We start from the raw sequence: 23,496 nt of genomic DNA, 5'->3' as shown, positions 1-23,496 counted from the left end.
ATGTTTTATTCTGTCCTGCCAGAGTTCAAGAACTGAGTGTTTAGGCAACACTTAGACATACGGTTTAGTTTTTAGGTAGGTCTGTGTGGAGCCAGGAGTTGCACTCAATGATTCCTGTAAGTCCCTTCCAATTCATAATATTCTTTGATTCTACGATAGTGCTGTGTTTCCTCCTCTCCCCCAACAGACAAAAGTTACAATATCATCAACACAGACCAAATACTGAAACTTCATGAAAAACTAGAACTTAGGGAGAAAGTTATTTAAAATTAAAATAAGACAAGTTTTAGGAAAAAAAAAAAAATACTTTATCAAATTTATTAACTCAAGCTTTCAGCATTATAAAGCATTAAAATAGCCTCATTTATTTTTCTACTAGTTTCTTATGTCTCTGTTAAAACATTACTTGAAGGCTAAGAACATACATGTCTCATAAAACTTTCTGTAGATATGGAATCTTCAAAAAACAGGATTTTGTAAAGAAAACAATGACAAAACAAATGCATTCAAAGTGAGAATAGCAATATTACTTTTCTCCTTTTCTCCTGTAAATCTTATCATAAGAGAAGCTTAGCAACAGGAGGAGTGAAATTAAAATGCTTTAAAAACAACTAAATACATATTTAATAACGTTGGCTTTTTGTTTTCAGACAAATATGGGAAAGTCTCATTTAAGCTTTATTATACATTTTCAAAGGCACCCTAGATATAATTCTGCTTATACATTTACATAAAACATGTAAGAGAAATAGAATACAATTAGTTTTTCTTATATTTTTTTTCTAATATTTTTTCTTTTTTCCTAAGCTATTATCTTAGAAAAACAAGTAATTTTTCAGCTTCCAAGTGGACTATAAAATACAAGGAAATTCAATGCAGAGCATTTGGAAATTATATGAATGCATCATATATGTCAGTTTAGGTGTATGGAAAAAACTGAAAACAAATGGTTTTCAAATAGTATCATTACTGCAATACTGAACGTTAATATATCAAGAAAACTGAAAGATGTAAATAGTTAATTTGGATTAAGGAAAGTTACTTGTTATCAGCTTTTAAGTATCTCTCCTGGTGAACTTGCTCTACAGCACTAATATATTTACAAATATCATGACATCTTTTCCTGAAGATCTTGGAAGTGCACCAATTCTTTTAGACAGGAATTTAGCATGGGTCTTCTAACCAAAAACTCAATGACTTCATTGAACTTCATTACTAACACAACTTTCCCTTATTAAAAATTCCAAACAAACAGGTGCTTCACACTAGGCCTACTTCTAAAATTGCTTTCTTTTTATTCCCAGGGATACATCTCATGCAGTATAGATCAGTCAGGCATTGACAGCACATCACACTTTGACAAGCTGCTTGGCTCTGTTTAAAGTCTAAGTTAGGCCTTGGCCCATCAAGGCCATGGCTATTGAATTATTGACAGCCTCTCACTGTGGTGCTAAGGGAAAGAGTGCTATAGCCTCAGTTCAATAAAGATGAAATGGAAACCCTTTCTGAAGCTTACTTTAGCACGTTAAAGGAGTTTTAATGGTCTTGTTTAAAATTCAGTAAGAGAATACATTAGACTGATTACATTTTCACCAGCTAAACAAAAAGTTTGGGGTGTTCTTCAGATTTTAAATGAGAGGAAAACTACATGAAGTACAAATTAGTCAACTCCTTGTCATAAATCAAACATTTCAAAATAATTTATAATCCTCCAGTTTTATGTATTTCACAATTTTTCACCTCTCTGTATCATTACACATATTGCACCTATGCAATCAAGCATTAACACTGATGCTGAGATTCATCACCTGAAAATACAGGCTGGCTTTCATAATAGTTACTTTTTGCAGATGCCATTAAATCTACAAGTTAATGCAATGGCCAGTCCATGCTTCCAATCTATCAACTGCATTAGTTCCCTCTCTCTTTACTTCTCTGGCTATCAAAAGTGCAGTATAAAGGTGCCAGTAAGAAAGTGGCTGCACACTGTCTGGTTTTTGTTTGTGTGCTTGTTTGTTCTTTTACCGGAACTGTTCTATATAGCAAATCACCATTCTCCTAAAACTAGCTGATTAATATTAACAATTCTGATCTTCTTACATAATCTCTTTTCTTCTTCAAATTTATACCTGTCAAGCATTACTTGTATTTTAATAGTTGATGTCAGACAAGCAACAAGCAGAAAGTTCCATCTCAGGACTATAATTTAAAACACAATGAGACTCACATCAACTGTCGCACAGACTTGCGGAAAATTATTCCACATGGACTTCTAAAGTGCATCCTAAAAGCTTCAAAGAATGAGTACATTTTTAAAATAATTTAAATTGATGATCTTTTTTTTTTTTTAAAGCAATTTGTCTAATGTGACCTTATACTCATTTCTCTCCAACATCACTTCCAATATGCTGCCTCCTGTCAAATCAACAAAGAGAGCCTAACAGCACATCTAAATTTGTGTTCATTTGCCTTCTGCAGGATTATCTTTGCCATGTCAAGCATTATAAGTAAATCAAAGATGCTTCTCAGGGGCTGTAAGAGTAGGGCTAATCTCCAGACAAATATTTAGAAGGCAGCTTAGCCTATTCTGGCTTTAATCGTTTCCAACTGATTTGACTTATTCTAATTACAGCCTTTATGCTATAAAAGACGTTTTTATGTTGCTGAGGAGCAGTTTCACTGCAAATATGTGGAATTTTGCTGAGTTTCTGTTCCCATGTTGATTATGGAAATGGTACTCTACAGCTTTCCTTTAATTAGAAAAACACACTGCACAAAGCATCAACAATTTTTAACATTAATAACAGAGTGACAGTGTCCTTTTGTACATCTTTAAATAACTCTTCAAAATACGACACCAGAAAGCCACCATTTCCCACTTGGGTATCATACTAAAAGCAATTTTCACATTTTTGCATGTTGTATTTATTCAAACACAGAACAGCATCTTTGAAGAAGCTGTTAAGTAATTTAACATAACAGAATAAGATAATTAAACTTCTGGATAGTTTATGGTGAGGTGCTTTCCAAGTCCACAAATTTGGAACATTCAAACTTATATGCAAAGCAAATTAAACATATTTTTTGGCAAATCAGACATCATGGTTATTTGTTACCTTTATTACATACTTACCATGCTATCATTTCCCATAATGAACAGACAGCTGAGATAAAACAATTCTGCTTTGCATCATCACAGGCTTTTCTTGCTGTTTAACAGAATTCTAACTGTATTTCCTGAATGCTGTGACAGAAATCAAGGTGGAGGAGTCACAGATCTTATGTCCTTTCCGACTTCAACTCATTGCTAAATAATGCTTCCCTTTATAAGAAAAGGCCTTTCAATTCAACACAAAGCTGATCCTGGAAAAAGTAGGTATGTTGCAATATATATAGGGCATGGAATAATATGTAACAAAGTAATGTAATATGAATACACTGCTATCCCTCTGTGTAACAGACAGCTTTAAACAAAATAGTTACCTTCCTCTCTCTAGGATCAGAAAGGATCAACTTTGATATTTTGATATGATGAAAAAAATAAACAGAAGATTAAAGTACTAACAAGCTGGTATGGTTTATTATTATTATTTACATACAGAAAAGATGCTTTGGGAGTTCAAACAAGAAAAAGGCAACTCTTACGTCTCTGCCTTGGATATGCTTACAAAAATATACATGCCACTTTTAACACTGACTGCTCAAAGTGGTAGGCTGCTAATACAACTTTATATAACATATTCTGAAAATAACAGAAGCCTATGTAGAATAGACTTCTGTAAGGTATTTAGAGCATGGCTTTTAACATCTCTATGAAACACTACTAGGTAACACTACTACACAATTCTGGGGACTTCTATAACAAATCTCCAGGTTCCTTTAATTTCTCTGAAAAGGACAGACCTGTTGACATGATCCTGTTAAGTGTCACCAAAAAATATATATATATATATGCCCCATTTCCTAAAACAAGGTGCATAAATCACTCAGTCATTAGTATGACTTTTTAACTTACTGTTACAGAATTATGAGATATAATTTTTATATAGACAGGAGGAATATAACTCCTGGCAACAGTTGCTACCAGAGGTCTCCAAAGCGAGGATATGATATCCAGCCTACAGGAACACAAGCATGGGAGAGCTGAAAACAACAGATCCGTGGCTAATAAAAGATGAGCAGATATTGGAATTGTTCAAAACCATTTTAGTTGCAACAAAGAAAAAACATCTAACATAAAATGCACCATTTCTTTTAACGTATGTCAGATGCTCCATATACAGTGAATGTTGATATTTGCAGACTATTTAAGAAAAATTGACTTGTAATACCATGCTAAAAATATATATGTAAAGTATACCTACTACATGTACCCTAGAGTAAGGAGGAAGAAGTCATCAATATCAATATCATGTTCCCTGGCAATCGTGCACCATACTTCTCCTGGCAAATAACTTGAGACGTCGATTATTTGATCCCCTAAAAAGGGAGCAAAGGGAGCAGTGCACAACAGCAGAGAAAAGCAGGAAGATAGCAGAAATGTGCACACAACTTTCATTGTTGTATTATTATGAAGGGTCATTCTCTGAGAGTTTATTGTCTTTTTCTTTGTAAAAATTAAGCCTGAACTACTAATAACTCTTTGATTAGACTGTTAAGATTTCAAGTACACTACTACTCTAACTTAGAGATGTGTGTTCTGTGCATTTAGTAAAGTACACTGGTTTTATTATCCACTAACTTGAGTTTCACAATGTTAGAAATACATCTGATAAAACAACATAGCAAATGATCAAGGAGCAGAATTCTGCCATTACTATGTTTTTGAAGTGGATACTCTTTTTATGTTTTATAAGAACAATAGGACAGCTGGTGCAGCAAATGCAAGCTACTGCATATGCTGTCACAGTAACAGAATAAATTATATTAAGCTTCAGATACACCACCTGACTGAAAGTGAGTCTAGAAAAGAGGTGGTCTCAGGGGATTATGGAAACACCCATAGGAGATTGTATTAGAGCCCCAGTAGGGAGTGTATTAGGAATACTTCACATGGATTTTTGGAGATCATGATGGCTCTCAGAGGCCAAGAGTCTCTTCTCTAATGCATTGGGTAGATCCAATACAGTTTCAAGAAGCATTTGGATAACGCTTTCATAAACATGGTCTGATTTTTTGGGTGGTCCTCTGGGGACCCAGGAATTGGACTCTATGATCCTTGTGGGTCCCTTCCAACACAGATATTCTGTGATTCTATGATTCTTTTTTTTTTTTCCTCAACTGTACATCCTCACATTGTCCATAGAGCTTTTTTTTTTTTTTTTTTTTTTTTTTGGCATGAAGATCTAGTGTTAAAGCACTCAGAAACAAAAAATTAAGAATATGACTGCTCATTTACTTGGAATATCTTTGACTGAGCACATGTTACACCAGATCTCCAAAGACTATTGGCTCAGTTGGCAGACCAAATTTATTTTGGTTTAGACCAACATATTTCTTATGTGCCAGTATCCAGGCACAAGAATCAGCCTATCACAGAAGAAAAATTCTTTACATCAGCCTTACAGTCGTATAGTTGAATGCCAGAATTATATCCCCAAAGCCCTGTTATCTTCAGGGAACTTTCAAAGGACAGGGTTGAAGAACAATTTTTGCCTATAGCTTTCACACTGCCAAATCTCTCAAATTTCCCACAACCTAAATGGTAGCCAAAAAAGTCCCTCAGGAAAGAAACAAAACCAATGCACAAGGAAGCAAAACAAATACACTTACTTTCTACTGTTCTATGTAAAGAAGTGTATAAAAAGTCTTATTAGAACTACTGAAACCAAGTAATTTTTTCCAAAGTATTCAAGAAAAAAGCAACAAGCATTTACAGATGTAATTACCTCTCATTTAGACACCCTTCTAAAACCTGATGTTTTCTATCACCATAAAGAAATAGATTCATTGCTGATGGGAAATTCAAACCTTGATGTCTCTGTGAACAAAATTGTTAGGATAGCCATGCTGACTGTATAAATGTTTCTGTTTTCTTAGGCTGGCTCTTCAAAAAGTAATCCCTCTTTAACAATGCTTTCTGCTTAGGACTTTTTAATGAAGTAATATTCTAAATAGTAAATATGTGTTTCCCTCTCTCTCTCTTCAACACCAAACAACAAACATAGTATGCCAGAGAAGGGGTAAAAATGGACTGTCAGACAAAAAAGGTTTACCGTTACATACAGGGAAAATTAAAACTCATAAAAGAAGAACTTAGATAAGGAAAAACCTCAGGAAGGAGCAAAGGGGATGAAGCTGATATGGAGAAGCAGTTTCTTTTTAAAAGAAAAAAAGAAACACCCGGATGTCATATGGATATTACATTTTATACTTTATAGATTACATCAGCATCTATCTGCAGAAGATTAAGGTAAAATCTTTGCAAAAAGCATATTATCTCTTACCTACTTATTATTCAGTCTTTGCCCCTGAAACATCTGATAGTAGTCAGTTTCAAAGACAAATGCTTGACCAGAAGAACAAAAGACACACTCTAAAATACAAGCAATGGAGTCGCTACAATTTTACTTAAAATAGCTAAATCCCACAGAAAAATTGATAAATTAACATTTCTATGGTTGTTAAACTTTACTATAATATTCAAGCAAGAAAAATATCCTTGACATTTTCTAGAAATTTTAATATTCTCATATAAACAGAATAATGTTTTGCAATAACTATCAGAACAACTTATGCCTTACGTTGTCAAATTTGCTTTCTTATTTGGGGTTTTGTTTCTCTTTTTACATATATCCACTTCCACAATCAAACCATAGATAATTTCAGGAAGAATAAAGATTTGAATAGTGTATCCAATTATGTATCCCAGCTTATTTAAAAAAAAAAAAAAAAAAAAAAAAAAAAAAAAAAAAAAAAAAAAGTAAATGTAGTGCTAGAATTCTCAGACATTCTAAAAAAGCTAGAACCAATTCTCCAGTAAATAACTTACAAGCTAACAGCTAGCCTTTGTCCAAAACCATCATCTTTGCCATTTAAGTTACAAAGTAACTTAAGTCCTGTGTAGGACATGTGATGTTCCAAAAACAGTTCTGAGCTGTCCTGATTTGCATTTATACTAGCACAGTATGTATTTTTAAATAGGTTGTAAATATGCTAACAGGGTATATAAAAATGTACTGGAAACCACAGAATTACCCATGAACTTCTTCATCTTCTTCCCTTTATTTAATGCCATAGTTTAGTGATAATTTTGTAGAGCAGATAGTGTTTTTGAAAGATGGTCCCAGTCATCCAGTTTCTAACTGCCCACACCAACCATTGCACCGTGCTCTCACAGATACCAGCCTTGTGAATGCATATAGGTGAACAAGACTGGGAAATTGACTTAGCTTAAATTAATCCAAAAGCAAACAGACTAGCTTCACCCAGATGATTTTCAGGATTTGGTTCAATGAACACCTATCAGGCACAAGGAAGGGTGGGACTTCCTTAGTCATTTGCAGTGACATCTTTTTTCTCCTTACAGGTGAATGAGGTATAGGCTCTGATTTTCCCACTCACCCCAGAAAGCAGCTATGCAAGAGATTAATTGGGCATACAAAAGAAGATTCAGTTGGCTTTTTGCAAAGCTCTTTCTACTACAGGAGACAAAACAGTGCTAGAGATGCTTTGGTTTGCTGTAACTCCAAATGTGCTCAAAAGAACAGTAATTCTCTAGAATTTGATTACAAATATATTCCAGTATTACTGAAAATACGAGCCATGGTTAGTCAGTCATATCATTTTTGGATTCATTGAAGCCTTCCCTCCCTCCCATCCCTAAAATTGCAATGACATGAATGCCACAGACCTGATTTTGCTGAGGTACAGCATGGGGCCCAATGACAGAACTACTCGTTCCACTGGGATTTGTAAAAGCCTTTCATCAGAAATGAGACCCTCAGAAGACCTGACACCCAAGTCCAATCAGGTACGCTAAAGTCCGACCATTAAAGAAGAAGATGCACAAGCAACAAAGGTCATGGTTTTATTGTCCTAATTGTAGTACTTCTGCATGAAACAATTCAATTTCACCCTTAGAGACCAAACAAAGTTTTCTCATCGGGAAATTACCAAAGCAGTCTTTCCCCCCTCTTACCAATTTCCACATTTTTATTCTAAAATCACAGATGATGCAAATAAAACATCCCAATGCTATTTACACAGTCACTGTGAAGCAAGGAGCTGCACTTTGAAGGAACTATAACATCAATGTGCTAACAGATGATTCACTGACATATATGGAAAAGAAACTACATGCCAGTATTGTATATCTCAGCAATTTGGAGTGCCTGCAACCATAAATAGACCATAAATGTGTTTCTGTTGTGATTTCCTCTGGTTCTGGACATGTTCTAGGGCAGGTTCGATCTGAAACACACTCTGTGGTCTTTGTCCTTTAGTATTTGATGCACCTGGGTATCTTTTCCAGTGATTACAGGAGAGGAGACTGCCTGCCCAAAGCTTTCATCCCGACACAGCCTCAGGACATGGTCTAACAGGTTACCTGGAACTGGAATTCACTATAACATGCCTCCACCTAAACTTGTGATTCCACAGCATGCCTCAGAAGAAAAGTTGTACTTCTTACACCAGGTAGGGCTTGAAATATAGAAGTTTACCTTTTAGATAAATACTATCTTTAAGTTTTAAACCCCTAAAATAATGCCATGTTCTATCACAATAGCTCATGAGATTAAAAAATATGTATTTTTTGCCTTTATAAGTCTGGAAATTTAAAATTTCAACTGTTTCAACAGGGTTTCAGGAAGTCAAAGAACCTCCTTTTCTTATGAAAATGGCACAGAAAAAAAAAGGGGGGGAACTGAAAACCGTTGTTCAGTGTCCTTTAAAAGATTAATTGGTCATATCTCACTTAATACTAAAGTACACTAATTACAAAAATAAACAAAGCAGACTTCAAAGGCCTGGCTATTAAGCAGTGCTATGGCTGTGGAAGAGAGATGCCCTGACAGGCAGTAGCAACATATGAAGTAACTATATACATCTCTACAGTTCTGTATTTTGTACCTCTAAAAAAAATGAAAAACAAAAAAGAAAACAAACAAACAAACAAAAACACAGAAATAGTTCTGAAATAAATTTTTGTGCTTATGGTTTAATGATACCAGAAGCTCAGCAGCTTCTATATTGTATAATTTATCTCATTTTTAAAGTTTAAAATTTGCCACATAGAAAAGGGAACACAAACTAACATACATCAGAACATAGTTTATTCATCTGTCTTCCATTTCCCTGATGAGAAGACAAGTGTTATTACTTGGCTTGCTTATGAAAATGTATGGGGTACATTTTGCATGCATATTCATATTAAAAATACGATAGCACAATGCAGACAAAATGTAAAGACTGAATGATTACAGAGTTCCTCTTCATCAAAAGCCTCCTGCAAAATGGGATCCATAACAGAATTCAGTTACAGCTTGGATTTCTTCATGATCAGGCCAAGAATTTGACACAAGAATTTTTGGCTTAAGCACCTTCTATCAGGGATATGATTTTTTGTTTGTTTGTTTGTTTTGTTTTTCTATATAGCTGGCAGCTTCATACAAGAACACAGTAGTATGGAAAATGAAAAACAAAGAACAGTGATTTTGGAGTGACCTACTGTTCTATCCACTTTTGCCAGGCAAGTGAAAAGAGACATAAGCACGCCAATGGAATGTGTTCATACTTTGCACTTCTCTGAAATAAACAAAAGCATTGACAATAGCATTCTGACACAGAGCTAAGCCATCTTGGTTGTTTTTAAGAGAAGATGTTTGCTCGAAGATGTACCTACAAAATCCATGATACACTGCTGACAAATTCCAGAACCTATGACACTGTGCTTACATGTATGTTTTATGACAGTGATCACTACATCAAGATACATTTATCTAGCTAAGTATGTGTACTGTGTATAAACCAATCTCCCAACAATCTAAAAGCAGAAAGTTTTGTGCAATTTTGTTTGTTCTTGTCCTACAGGATCAAATCAGACAGGCAACTATGATTGCAGGTGACAATTTTGATGTTTCTGTCTCTCTCACCAGGATGAACAGATTAAGTCAGAGACAACACTTAGCTGTTATGTGTTTTCCTACATTTTTAGCACTCTACTTCAATTTGTTAATGCATGTTAAAATATAACCTGCTCATATTATATACTGTAAAATACATAAGTAAAAAACAAACAAACAACAAAAAAACACTTAATCATCAACAAAATTAACCCCAACAATTGAAAGAAGACAAAGAAATTATAAGGATAAACAGAGATTGTTAGATTGCTAGATAAACCTTGAAATAACTACAGATGCCACCTCTTTTGTACCTTACTCCTCAATCAATCTCCTGAAATAAGGAGATGTGCTTGTTAGCTGCCACCTTTGTGTTTCTGCACTTGAACCAGCAATTGTAACTTGATGGTAACCTTAGTTACAGTGCCTGTAACACAAACGTAGCTTTAACACCTACCTCACTGGTAGGCTCCATAAAGTCAAGAAATTGCAGTTGAAACACTATGCAATATATATGCATTGTACTTGATGCATGCTGTGAATCCTAGAAAAGGACACATCAAAAAAATAAACCCACGTCAACTTGCTGTCAGACATTTTGAGACCATATGTCACTAAAGAGGTCTTTTCAATCCATTATTATAGTTTCTTTAAAACAAATTAATTACAAAATTGAAGAATTCTGGCAATAAAGAATACAATCCTAAGTATTTTAAATATTTAAAATAAAATTCACAAATGCTAAGGAATGAAGACTTCAGGGTGAATATTCTGCATCATACCAATAAAATATGTGCCAACTAATACTTGTTATGTTTTACAAGTGTGTCAAAATAAAATACACATTTTATGAATTTTTTAGTCAGGTACATCTTTTTCTTCATTGTCACTGATACTTGGAAAAGTTACTTTCCTTATCACCTTTTCACTGGTGCTGTTCTCATTTGTAAACATATTGCATCATCACCTCTGAAGTACTACATCAGTTACCTGTCGCCAAGACCGCAATTTTAATAATGCAAAGAGAAATTAGAGTCTACTTGCTTATTGATGCAGGGTGAAAATTGTCAGCAATGTTAGTTAGGGTTACATGCACACAATGATAAAGATGAGACCTGTTTGTTTCATTATTTTGTTTTCTTTTTAGTATTCTGCTTCACACTGTTTTCTATTTTTAAAATTCTCATTGCAATGTTTTAATAGGAACACGAAACAACATTAAAATAGCACTAGAAGCTGAACACTGTTATTAGATAAAAGTGGCTCTAATGCATTAGGAGGTGTTGAGTTAATAGGAAAACAGCTTTGATTCACTAGCCCCTGTCTAACACACTACTACAACAGAAGTAAAAAGGCAGTAGGCAACTCCCCTCTAATCACCTCCTGTTAGCTGCAACTATAGGCAAATTGCTAGTGAGGATTAAGTGGGGAGACTATCACAGGATCAGTGTCAAGCAGAAAAAAGACTCAATTTGTGAGCAATCATGACTCCCTAATCACTTCCCTAAGAGCTTTAGGAATTACTAACAGTAGTCTTTAGAACTGTGGACACATCATAAATACCGACCTATAGAAATAAAGAAGCTCTTTTTATCATGAGATGTGATTGTAATAGATGGATAGAACAGTTAAGTACATAAATAATAAAGCAATTGAAGGCTGAAAAATAATAAATAATTCATGCTCACAAATGCTGTACATTCTTGAGATTACTAAGATTTAGATATATGTGTCTCAACACTGAATTCAAACTGAGATAAACTAAGACTTGCATGGTTTGGAGGCAGACTTACAGACAAATCTGTCACCGTTACAATGTGGTCAAAGTGCCCGTTCTACAGCAATACTGTTCCACATGAGTGCTGCGAAAGATCCTACCGATTACATATTTTCAAGCAGTTGAAAATACAGTTTAGTATCCTGTCAATTACTTTATTTGCAGTTGTTTTTATACAATGATTTTATTTTAGAAAGCACAAAAGTCATGAGTATCTGTAAGTGTCCTGTTTCATTTTTTTAATTGTAAAAAAAAATAACAAAATTAAAAATGCAAATATAGAAAAACTCTTACTGATACTGATATTGGCTTCAAGTTTTTATGTATTGTAACACTACATTAGATTACAAAATTCAATAAAGACTACCTGCACTAGCTTCATAACGCCTGACAGATCTATAATTGCTGTGGTGAAAATCCAACATGCTCAATAAACGATACCAGTTTAGCATTTTAGAGATCACAAAGTTTTATTCTTCCTTTGTAGTCTGAGTTTGCAAGACCACTGGCTCAACTGCTCAACCAAAAAATTACATTTCCCTCTATTCTTTAACATGACCTAATTTTCTGGTATCAAAAGGAACAAAATTAATATTCAGCCATTCTTAAAAAACAAACAAACAAAAAAAACTTTTAGCATAAGGCATTTTTCGAAGCTACTATTACAGTAGCTAATTGTCAAAATAAGGCATTAGTTGACACAGACATGTCAGGCTATTACTCAGCAACAACAGATGAAAAGATAAAATATCACATACGAGTATCAGAGTGGGACTGGACTCAAAAGATTTGTTTTCATGTTTAAATGTTTCAGCATTATATGGGAGCAATTCTGTTGTAAAATCAAAAGTAGAAAATATATTTAAAAATAAAATACATTATCACCAATAGTGGTTTAAGAATAATAAGCCACAACAGTTTCAGTGTTTTTATTTCACTAAATGTCATAGTGTTCATGCATATCAAAACTTGGGATCACTAACATTAATGGAATAAAAAACAATTAAGGCCCAGTAATCAATGACAATTTATTTTACTACCGTACTGGTAACTTACAGTTTTTAACAATAAACAAACAAAATAAAAAGCACTGCTCACAGGTTTTCCATGCATCTCAAACTTGAGCTGAAAACCGTATTTTTGTAATGTCGTTGTAAACTACCCTCCAGGAACTAAATAGGTCCTTCCACTGTAAGGTAAGAATTCCCAATAGGAAGCCATCAAAAATTAAGAATGATGTGTGTGCCACTTAAGACCTCATATGGAATACTAAACATAATAAAATACATTGAATTCTGACACTGCATTATATTAGCTTGTTTACCGTATATATTTTTAAAGAGTGACATGAAAAAGTACATAAAATTTATAAAATATTTCCTTTCAGCTAAATGCTTGAATATTTATGTTCAGAATGCCTGCATGTACACTGCTTTTGTTATTAGGTAGGAATAACTCTCTTCTAACAATGCTTTTAAATCACAAGAGAAAAATACGAAAACTCAAAGTCAGAAAAAAAAAAAAAAAAAAGGAAAAGAAAACCAATTCTTGTATGTATATTATAAAAATACCCAAAAGCTATACTGTATTCCTTGTTTTCTCATCACTTGACAGTACAGCACAAATGAGAAAAAGGTAGATCACCCCATCCTGTCTCCACTAAAGACATAAAACCCAGCTTTCTTGTTGCATTACTTTGTCTGCTCCTTTCACAGAAGTACCAGTTGTATGTATACATACACATGTAAATATATAGTTATATTTATAAAAATTACTTGTTACTAATTAAGCACTTAATTATATATATGTATATATATGCTGCAATATGCTTCAAGACAGGAAATTCTTGTGTATCTCATTGTATTATGCTGTGAATTAACAACAGCAAATTTCTTAATCCTGCCATGTTAATTTGAAATAAAAAAAAAAAAGGCATTACACAGTATTATAACATGCTACCGTCATAAAACCAATCAAATTTAGACATCTGAAATAAAAATGGTACTCCCACATCACATATTTCCTTTATATAGACTGGACACATGACCTGGTCAGCGAATCAAAAGTGAGAACCACAAGGTACCACATGCATGTGTAAACATCATTAGCTCCTATTGCATCAAATTTCAGCTCTAATGTCCTCAGTTGGCATAAAACTCCCCCACTAAAAAATACTACTGATCTATTAATGGTAGTTTTATCATAATTATTCCATGAAAATCGTAAAACTTAATGATATATTTGTGATTGCAATACAAAAACTGTTTACAGTCTAATGAGCCTTGTAAAAGCCTTGTGTAAGGAAAAAGGAAAAAAAAAAAAAACATGAGCATCACCAAAAAAAAAAAAAAAAAAGTAGCTTGTCCAATTATCTATCATTAACTCCCATTTTCAATCAATTTGCACCCTCTCTATGCAATCAAGGGCCAATTTTAATTAGTTTGAATAATAAGAAACAATGTTTATCTGTCCATGCAGTGTAGTACCCTCTAGAACTAGCAGGCAGACACTGCAACACATTTTTTGCCTCCTAGGTCAGCATTAGCTATAGTTTTAGCAGTTGTACCTAAAGGCAACTATACTTGTAATCAAGCATCACAGGGATGTTTTTGCTTTCTCTTCTTTTTTATTTATCTATCTATCTATCTATCTATTTATTTTTGTTGCTGCTTCCTTGCTGAATCCCCTGTTTTAATATACAAACTCACCCCACTGTGAAGTAAGCCCTTGCAGGGTTGGATAGCCACGAGAATGTTAGTGGCTAGTGGTTAGCTCCATGGGGGGAAAAAAAAAAAAAGAGAGAGAAAAAAAAAAGAAATAGAAAAGCTTTTTTAAAAAAGGCAAAGCATCAGGGGTATGCGTAAGAGAAGAGAAAAGGGATGGAAAATTAATAATCCAACAGGCAGGCTCCCTCAGTGTTATTAATCATGCTGCTTCTCACAAGCTAGAGAGGAGCTGAGATTTGCACATGGGAGGGGAGGGGAATGTACACTATTGGCCAACGAGCTCATTCCTATACATCTCAGCCAATCCTTTTTTTTTTTTTTTTATCCTCCCCTCTTTTCTCCACCCTCCTTGTCCCGTCCCCCCCCCCCCCCCGTCCCGCCCCCCCCCAGCCCTTGCCTTAAGGTACAAATATATCTGAGAAGCAGTTACAAAACCCTCGAAGATGAAAAATCATGCTCCCAGGCTAGGCAATGCTTGGTCCAGTTAATGCACTATAAACTTTATTTGAGCTGACTTCTCATTTGATCCCCTTGTGACAGGGTCAGTGAACGGCAAGCAATTCCATCCCAAATCATGCCATAATCGAATTGCTGCCTATTTCCCGAACCTATAATGAAAAAGGCAACCGAAATAATGCAGGTAATGTTGGCAGCCTCCCCTTGCTGTCGTACATTATTACTGCTGATTGCTTGCCTCCATTTCCCCTGTACTCTAACAATGAATATATTTCACAGCTCACTTGCTTTACTGTGTGGGTGGTATGGCATAGACACCTACATGATATGAAAGAAAATCTAAAACAATAGGGTTTTGTTTCTGTGCACAGCACCTTAACAGGCTGCTGGTAGAAAAGGCAATTTTGTCAAACTGCTACAGGAAAAAAACAGAAGACTAGTGAGGCTTAAACAAGACTTTGGGCAAAAACACTACCAACTTCTCTTTATCTATTTAACCCCAGCTTCACCTGATCGTCTACAGAATAATTCAAGCAGTTATTGGCAGTCCTCAAATAAATTAAATTACACAGCTGCTTCTAAAAGATTATTTTAAAGTCAAGGTTTCCTAGAAAAAAATATATGCAGGAAAACACAACACTTTTTGATAGAAAGTATTTCATTACCAATGTACACATCCTGCAAAATACATATGTGAACAGCCTGAAACATATGCTGAGAACTAGCTCCATTAGAAACTGGAGAATCTCTACCAATTCACTGATTTATTACAACTACTGAAGCAAAATACGCATTTCCTGTTCTCACTTTATCCCACCCTGTAAAGTGAACAGGGCACGTGCCAGAGGAAGAACTGCACAATTCAGATTACAGCCAGTCTGCTTACTGCTCCTGTCCACTAGCAGCCTACAGCATAACTGCTTCTTGAAAATAAAACATAGAACTGTGTAAAGCAGGTAATAATCACAAGGTAATTACATTTTCAAATGACATAAATTAACTGCAATTGTGAGGAATATTCCCTTTGATCTTCTGGATGGCATAAACCTGACTGTTTATATAATCCTTTACTTTGAATCTTACTTTAGAAGAGTTTGAAGCATGAAGCACAGCAAGAGAAGTCTTATGTAATGAACAAAAACTATATTTAATAAGGACAAAGCAATATTCAAGTGCATTTACCTTAAAAAAATACCTGCAATGAAAGCCAATGTGTGTAACTGAGCTACATCAGCATCCTGTGCAAAACCCAAAAAGCTGACAGTTTTGAACTTTTGTAAAACGCTAGGTTCAAACCCAAACTGCCAGCTAGTCCATCAGTGATACCAAGGCAAAGCATAAACCAGTCCAGATGTGAAATTCAGCCCAGCTTTTATTCTGACACATAGAAACATTTCTGTGCAAAGGCACTAATTTTGTCTTAAATCAGCATCAAATGTTTGGATCAAATTACTTATCTGATACCAACATAAGGAGGATAAAAAAAATGAAAAATATCACAGATGGAACACAATGAAAATTCCAACAGTATCTGAAATTATATAAAGTAAGTTTCTATTACATTAGCATCTTTGATAATATTTACAAGAGTGAACGCTATGGTTTACAAAAGTAAACTTCAAAAAGCAGAGATTTCCAAAAGAAAGTGACTTTCAAAACGCATATTTTAATTTTATCTGGATTATAATTGTTAATGAAAAATGTTTTCATTAATTGGCCAGTACCCTCATTTCATTATCTCAGACAAGAGGAACAGCGACTGTAAGTAGGCATTGTAATTTTAAAGTAATGCAATCCTTTATATGACTAGAATACAATATGAATATTTCACTATCTGAATAACTTTAATTTTTCTCTTACTGCTCAGGCAGAACTGATTGCAGACACCACTTATTTATTTATTTATTTATTCAGATGCATGGGTTCAAAAGTGCATGCCAACATATGGACATAGAGTAATTCTTTAAAAACTCAGCACTGGAGGCTATGAAGAGCAGATCTTATACAGGAAAAAAAAAAAAAAAAAAAAAAGATCAATATAAAGAAAAAATTGTTCTAGATGTAATTGAAGTCATACATTTTTACACGACTTCTGCTATACACCCAATTACTGCTATTTATCAAACAGCAGACAACATTGAACCTGGCAGCATAAAAAACAAATTTTACTAAGTCAGGGGAAAAAAGGAGAAAAAAAATCATCAGAAAGGGAAGGAAAAAAGATACAAATAATAAATAATTCAATATTCCTGAGGAAAGCTCTTGCAGAAAAGGCCTGACTGATTCAAACATCAGACGTGAGGCTGACAAGAGATATATCGATTTAGACAATTCTATCATTATTATTCCAGCCTGAGTCCTTCAGAAAAGCTGTTCTTTTTGCCCCTGTTTTTATTGCTGTAACTAACAACCTTTTCTCTTATACCTTCCTCTCTTTGAACTTGAGCTCGTTATGGCTTTAATCTCAGTCTGGGTAAAAAATGATAAATAGAAATCCTAGTCTTATTTACTTGAGATGTAAGCTCGGTTTTCTTAAGACACAATGGTGGAAAATATTTGCTTTATATATATATGTGACTTTAGGGCTTCCTTAAATTAGGTCAAGTGCTTCTTGAAGTTTCTAATTATAAGAACAGACCTTTGACTCAGGATTAAATACAAGCAAGACAGCACTGTTTACTGATTTCACTTTGCTAGATGCATATTTTTACCAAATTTATTACTGACTGCTTCTAAGTTTACGTTACATATGTAGATATACTATAGCAAAATTAACCTAGTTTTTTAGTTTGTTTTCCCTACCTAAACTGGACTATACCACTGTAGATGTTGCCTAAAAAAATCCTTGCGGGTCAATGCAAATCACTAAAATGAAGCCATATAATTACTGAAAGAAAGCATTCCTCCATTATACATTCTGCAAGCAGAAGTATTTCTTTGCTGTTCGATGTGTTAATTACAAGCAGATAGGATATGCCACAGAAAATTAACAGTCTCGCAAAGACATCAGAGGTAAACACACAAAACAGGAGCTGCTTAAGGGTCAGGAGAGCAAGTCAATTTTGAAGAAAGATAAAAGAACTGTCATGTATATGATTGCCTATGAAAGAGAAGAGGGCAATCCTGCCTTGTTATCATCAGTTAATTAGGCACTACAGTCAGGCATGCATACACTGCAACACATTTGCCATGGTAATCAAATGTATTATTCAAATGTGAAACAAAACAAAAGCAACTGCAATTCTGACAAGGAAGAATACAACCTCCCATCACAAAGGTGCTGAATTAACTTTAAACAAGAGTTAAAAGAAAGCTCAGGAATATGTTATATTAACTTGTTCCAATAGCATAGCCCTTTAATTCAGACTTAAATTCCACTCTTTTCCAAACTTGATTCACATGCAATGTGATGACCTTTGCAAGCAACAATGAGGGTAATAAAAAATAGTTGATACTGCAGTAGGATCTTGTTATGTATTTAATATAAGTATTGCTTGGTGAGACTAATAGCATGCTCTGCCTAGAGTGCATCTATCTCTCTACCCAAAAACAAAAAAAAAAAAAAAAAAGGAAAATAAAGTAATACAAAACATTTTCCCCATCCTGAGCTATAAATGCAAGAAAAAAAAAAATCCAATTCATTCATCTGCAAATGATGTGATGACACTGTGATAAGGCTTTACAAGGCTTTACACTCTATACAACCAGCTTTTTTTTTTTTTTTATCTACTGATACAAAATGGATGTTTTTGGGATAACAGCCAGAGAATGATAGCAAGCTAATGTTTTCCCATTTCTTAGTATTAAACTTCTAGATTACATAGTTCTCAATTCGTCTATTTTTCCTCCACACAAGTAAAGATCAGCAAGAAAAATCCCACCAGACTTCTTCCAATTGAGTTAAACTGTATCTCCCTAAAGTGGTGACTCTTCATATAAAATGCATGCTCCCTGCTATGTATAAGAAAAGGGAGAGCAGGGTAGACCTCCTCATTCAAGTTTATAGAAACATGACGGCTGAGAGAGGGGAATGCCAATTAATTGATGTTGTTCCCTGTCTCATTGAATAAGATGGGGAAGGACCTGAGAAGAGCAGACACAATCAGACATACGCACTCTAACATCTCTTCTCCCCATGCGTGTGGGGTCTCGGAATTATCATTGCACATCAAGGCTCCCAGGTCTTCCAGAACAAATGTGGCAAAGGAGCACCTGCAATTGTGGTAATTTTCCCTAGCTTTATAATCCCCGACCTCTCCCTTCTCACAGCATGGAAGCAAACAACCAAGGATAGGGACTATTCAAACCAGCACAACAACTACTGCCTCTAATCTGTCAAATTACAATCTCCTAAACCCGGACTAAAAAGCAGACAGTAGGATGTCTTGTGTGCTTTTGCAAGACTAGAATTTATACTTTATACTTTCCATAATAATTTATATTATAAGATCTTATACTTTAATAATTTACACTTCCTTGTGTCCATGTTGCAGAATCCTCTCCAGTTCTTCAGATAATTTTCAGCTTCCTATACCTACATGATAACTGCAGTTTTCTTGTGTTTTGCCACAAAGCGTTCAAAATACATTAAAGAAAAATGTTTTTATTGGGTGTGCAGGTACTGACCAGCTTCATTGATTAAACTATTCTACAAATACCAATAAAAAGTAATAAAAATACAAAATTATGTGGCAGGGAACTATCTATTATGTTGTTATTTTGAAGACAGCTGCCATCAAAAGATATATATCCATAGTATCCACAATATATCCACAATATTCTCTAAGTTTGACCATCTAAATCAAATACTAAAGGAGAGAACAACAGGATACAGATGCATCTATTCTGATCACATTAAACTAATATGGATAACTATGAAAACTTTGTACATCTGCAATCTCAACATTTTTAATGTCCTGGCATACAGTAACCTGGGAGAAAGAAGTAATATCTGTTTCTTTGGCACGGAGATTTTCTGTTAGTCAGTCTGTCACTTCCCATTTCAGTTAACAAAATGTTGAATGCAGCTCAACCTTGGACAAACATTACAGCTCTGCTGAGTAGAAAATGGGAGGAGTTGCTTCAAAGTAAAAATTTAACACAAAAACAGATCTGCAAGAAATTCCTCAAACTTTAGACATACGTACATTGTGGTGAGAAAACATAACATTATATATGCCTTATTTTTCTATTGTTGTTTCAGAAATGCCTAAAATTTCATTTTTATCCAAAAAACATCATATCAAAGAAAATACAAATGAAATAAAACAAAATTAACTTGAGACAATTCAGCTTTCTTGTGTTGAAAACAAACGAGCTTCACTATTTTTCCTTCTAAATAAATGAAAATACTTACTCTGACAACAGATAGAAGACAACTACTAAATTAGCTAAACATTCATCTTGCTAATACAACAAGCATGTTTGCACAATCTAGGAATGTACATCTTCAGGTCAACACACAAAACATCTGGATAGATGAGTGGTGTGGGTACATACCAAAAAGTTAATATTCTGTAAAATTAACTCAGTTTATTCCTCTTTATATTTTGCTGTATTTACAACTGTCTGACTTGTTTAGCTGGAATTTAAATGGATAATAAAATAATTAATCACTTTCTGAGATCCACAGTTCACTGTATTTGTTACTCATTTTGCATCCAAACTGCCTACTGTTTAAGATATTCTAACTGAAACCTCTGGGACCTCTGTCAAGGATTAATAACCACACACCACCCAGAAAAGCATATATAGCTATTTGATATGTACAGAGAGAAATGGCTACATAAGGAAGACAAGTGGCATTCGTGTCACTCTAAAATTGTTTAGAATATGTGAAATAAACCAAAAATATTTTGCCTTTCATACTACCTGGACAAAAAATTAAAATAAATTGAAATAGAAAGCTGCATTCATCCAATAATGCAGCTTTTGCTACACACACAGGCTTCTCAGTGTTTGTTTTTCTGTTGTTGTTGTTGTTTTTTTGTTTTGTTTTGTATCCACCTGAACTTTTACTGATTTCTGCTGCTACCTGAAAGTACCTCACACTACACAAAAAGTACTGAGAATGTACAATTCCCTCATTAACACACATCTGTCTCATAATTTAAACACAAACAGCCTTCTTAATTTGTTTACAATTCAGTTCTTTCACAGTTATCAGCCTCGCTTTACTTTGCAGGTTTTGAGATAGGAGCACATCCTGCTCTTCCACTGAGCTACAGAGGCTCTGCCCTTCATGCAGATGTTCTAAACAGCAGCAGGGTTCCTCCAGTGGGGATCTGACTGCAGGACTCTGCATAACTTTCTGCCTGGGGTTACCTATGTTATCAGATAAAAACAAAATAATGCCCACCTTTTCTCTGAATATGGAATTATTTGAAAGACAAATATGAAATACAGAACTTAAGTACATTATTTCTTCTCCCCTAAAGTAATATTTACACCTATTAATTTCAGATGAAGAAGTGACAACATTCTTTTTTTCTCTTAGCTGAAAGTAAGAGTTTAGTATACCTTTTTGTAAAGTATTCAAAATACTTAACAAAAACAAATCAGCTATTTACTAACCTACCTTTGCAATCACGTTTTTTTAAAAAACTCATCCTGAATGTTTAAAAGCAGTGGACATCTTTTTTTATCTGACTTTCTATCAGATAACTCTCATTTTTGATAGATTTTTATTTTAAACTTTTTTTCTTTTATTTTCTCTCTTTTTTTTTTTTAATTGTTATGGAAATAACTTTTTAAATATTCCTTTCCACACACATTAGAAAATGTATGTTAAGAAACAGAACTCATTTATCAATCAGGTAAAAACAGGTAAAATCATCTACAAAACAAGTTAAGCTTCCATACCTACATGATTCACAAATTCCCATTAAATCTCTGCAGCAGATCTTTATATGTTACATCTAATTTTTTCCTTTTTTGATTGCATGGCAGTTTAAAAGTTCAAATTGCATATATCTCCTTTCAGATTCTCAAAGTTGTAATATTTCTTATTGATGCACAACATAAAAACTGATTTTCAAAAATAAGGGTCAAAATGGCACTATAATATATTCTTATCAACTCAATTTAATATTTCAGATCAACTCAATTTAATATTTCAGCCCCTTAATTTTAAGACATCGAAGTTTTATCTTTTTTTTCCACACTTTAATTTGTTTGATTATTAGGCAAATACCATATCAAAGCAGTGAGACTAAAGAGAAATTTCACACTCTTAAGTTTCAGTAAGGAATACCCACCAGCAAGAAACTGAATACAATACAACCTTGAATTTCTCAGGCTCCTTTTAGTCCAAAGAGAGCAGGTAGGTGGTGCTTAGAAAAATACATATATCTGGGAAAACTAAGTGCATTATGAGAAGCTTTTATTTCACATGACTATCATTTCCTGATTATAGTAGTTTCACATTATTATTTCTTTTTTACATCAGCAGGAAAAAAAAAAAAAAAAAAAAAAAAAAAAACCAACACTTTGGGATTTCAACAGTCTCCCTGAACGTGTAAAATAAAATAAACATGCAGTACTGTGCATTATCTTTCAGTGGGATTGTGCTTCGAATGGTATGGCTATGATTATAGTATTAGCTTCTCTTTTACGTTTAGAACATTTTCCCCCTGCTCATACCAATAAAATAAATAAATTAAAAAAAAAAAAAGTTATCCTCAATCCACTAAAATAAATACCTCTGTTAGATTCTGTTGCTTCAACAATGAATAAAGCAACCATGCAGGTTTATAATATCAATTCACAGGGCTCTTTCTGCTTCAGTGAACTGTTACTGAAAGGTTCAGAACAAAGCTACAGGCAGATCGGACAAAGCTGCTGTAACAGGATTTACATTATACTCAGACTGATAAGACCACATCAGAGAACTGCTCGATCTTCAGTACCTCTGATTAGAATAGCACAAGGTCTGTGAGCATTTTGGCTATGAGCACCTGATCACAGCATCTGTATTACAACCCACTACCTTAAGTGTTGATCTAATCTTACAATGGTAAGGTAATTTGTCTTTCCTCTTTTTCCTTTCCTCCCTCTCTGTCAAACGGATTTGGATGGCAATAAAATGGGAATGCAGGAAATCTATAGCAATGCTGAGCACCACTATATACATGCTTTAAGAAACAATGTACTCTTACGTCAACATTTTTTGATATCTATATTTACAATAATTAAAACATTCTACATACAAATAAGAAATTGGTACTTTTTGGTGGAGGGAGGGAGGCAGGATTAGGAAGATCACATCCGATGGGAAGGCAAACATAATGCTCAGTAAATAATTAATTAAATACTGCCAGGTGAAGTCACTGCTATAGATTTCTTAGAAGCGAGGACTTTCTTTGTGACTTAGTTAGAGCCACATTTTTAAATATATTTCTGCTTAAAGTAACTGCTACATTTCAATTATTTCTTTCCTCTTCCCACCACCACACTATCTTTTCAATCCATGCTG

General features: G+C 34.2%; 1 protein-coding gene across 35 annotated transcripts in view; it reads right to left on the bottom strand.

The window, feature by feature from the left end:
- Nucleotides 1-23,496, bottom strand: part of RBFOX1 (RNA binding fox-1 homolog 1) — an 895,957-nt gene that overhangs the window by 207,509 nt on the left and 664,952 nt on the right. Inside the window, exon 1 of one of the 35 annotated variants that reach the window (XM_072023689.1) lies at nt 10,522-10,586. The exons of 33 other annotated variants lie outside the window; for them this stretch is intronic. In XM_072023689.1, the coding sequence (XP_071879790.1) occupies nt 10,522-10,584 (63 nt within the window). In that variant the 5' untranslated portion in view covers nt 10,585-10,586. Of the gene's footprint in view, nt 1-3,133; nt 3,335-10,521; nt 10,587-23,496 lie in introns of those variants that run through there. One more of the 35 variants, XM_072023694.1, reaches the window with a different exon arrangement.

This window comes from Anas platyrhynchos, chromosome 15 (assembly GCF_047663525.1).
Source record: "Anas platyrhynchos isolate ZD024472 breed Pekin duck chromosome 15, IASCAAS_PekinDuck_T2T, whole genome shotgun sequence".
Lineage (NCBI taxonomy): Eukaryota > Metazoa > Chordata > Aves > Anseriformes > Anatidae > Anas > Anas platyrhynchos.
The sequence above is the reverse complement of the archived record's forward strand: the minus strand, read 5'-3'. Positions and strand labels throughout refer to the sequence as shown.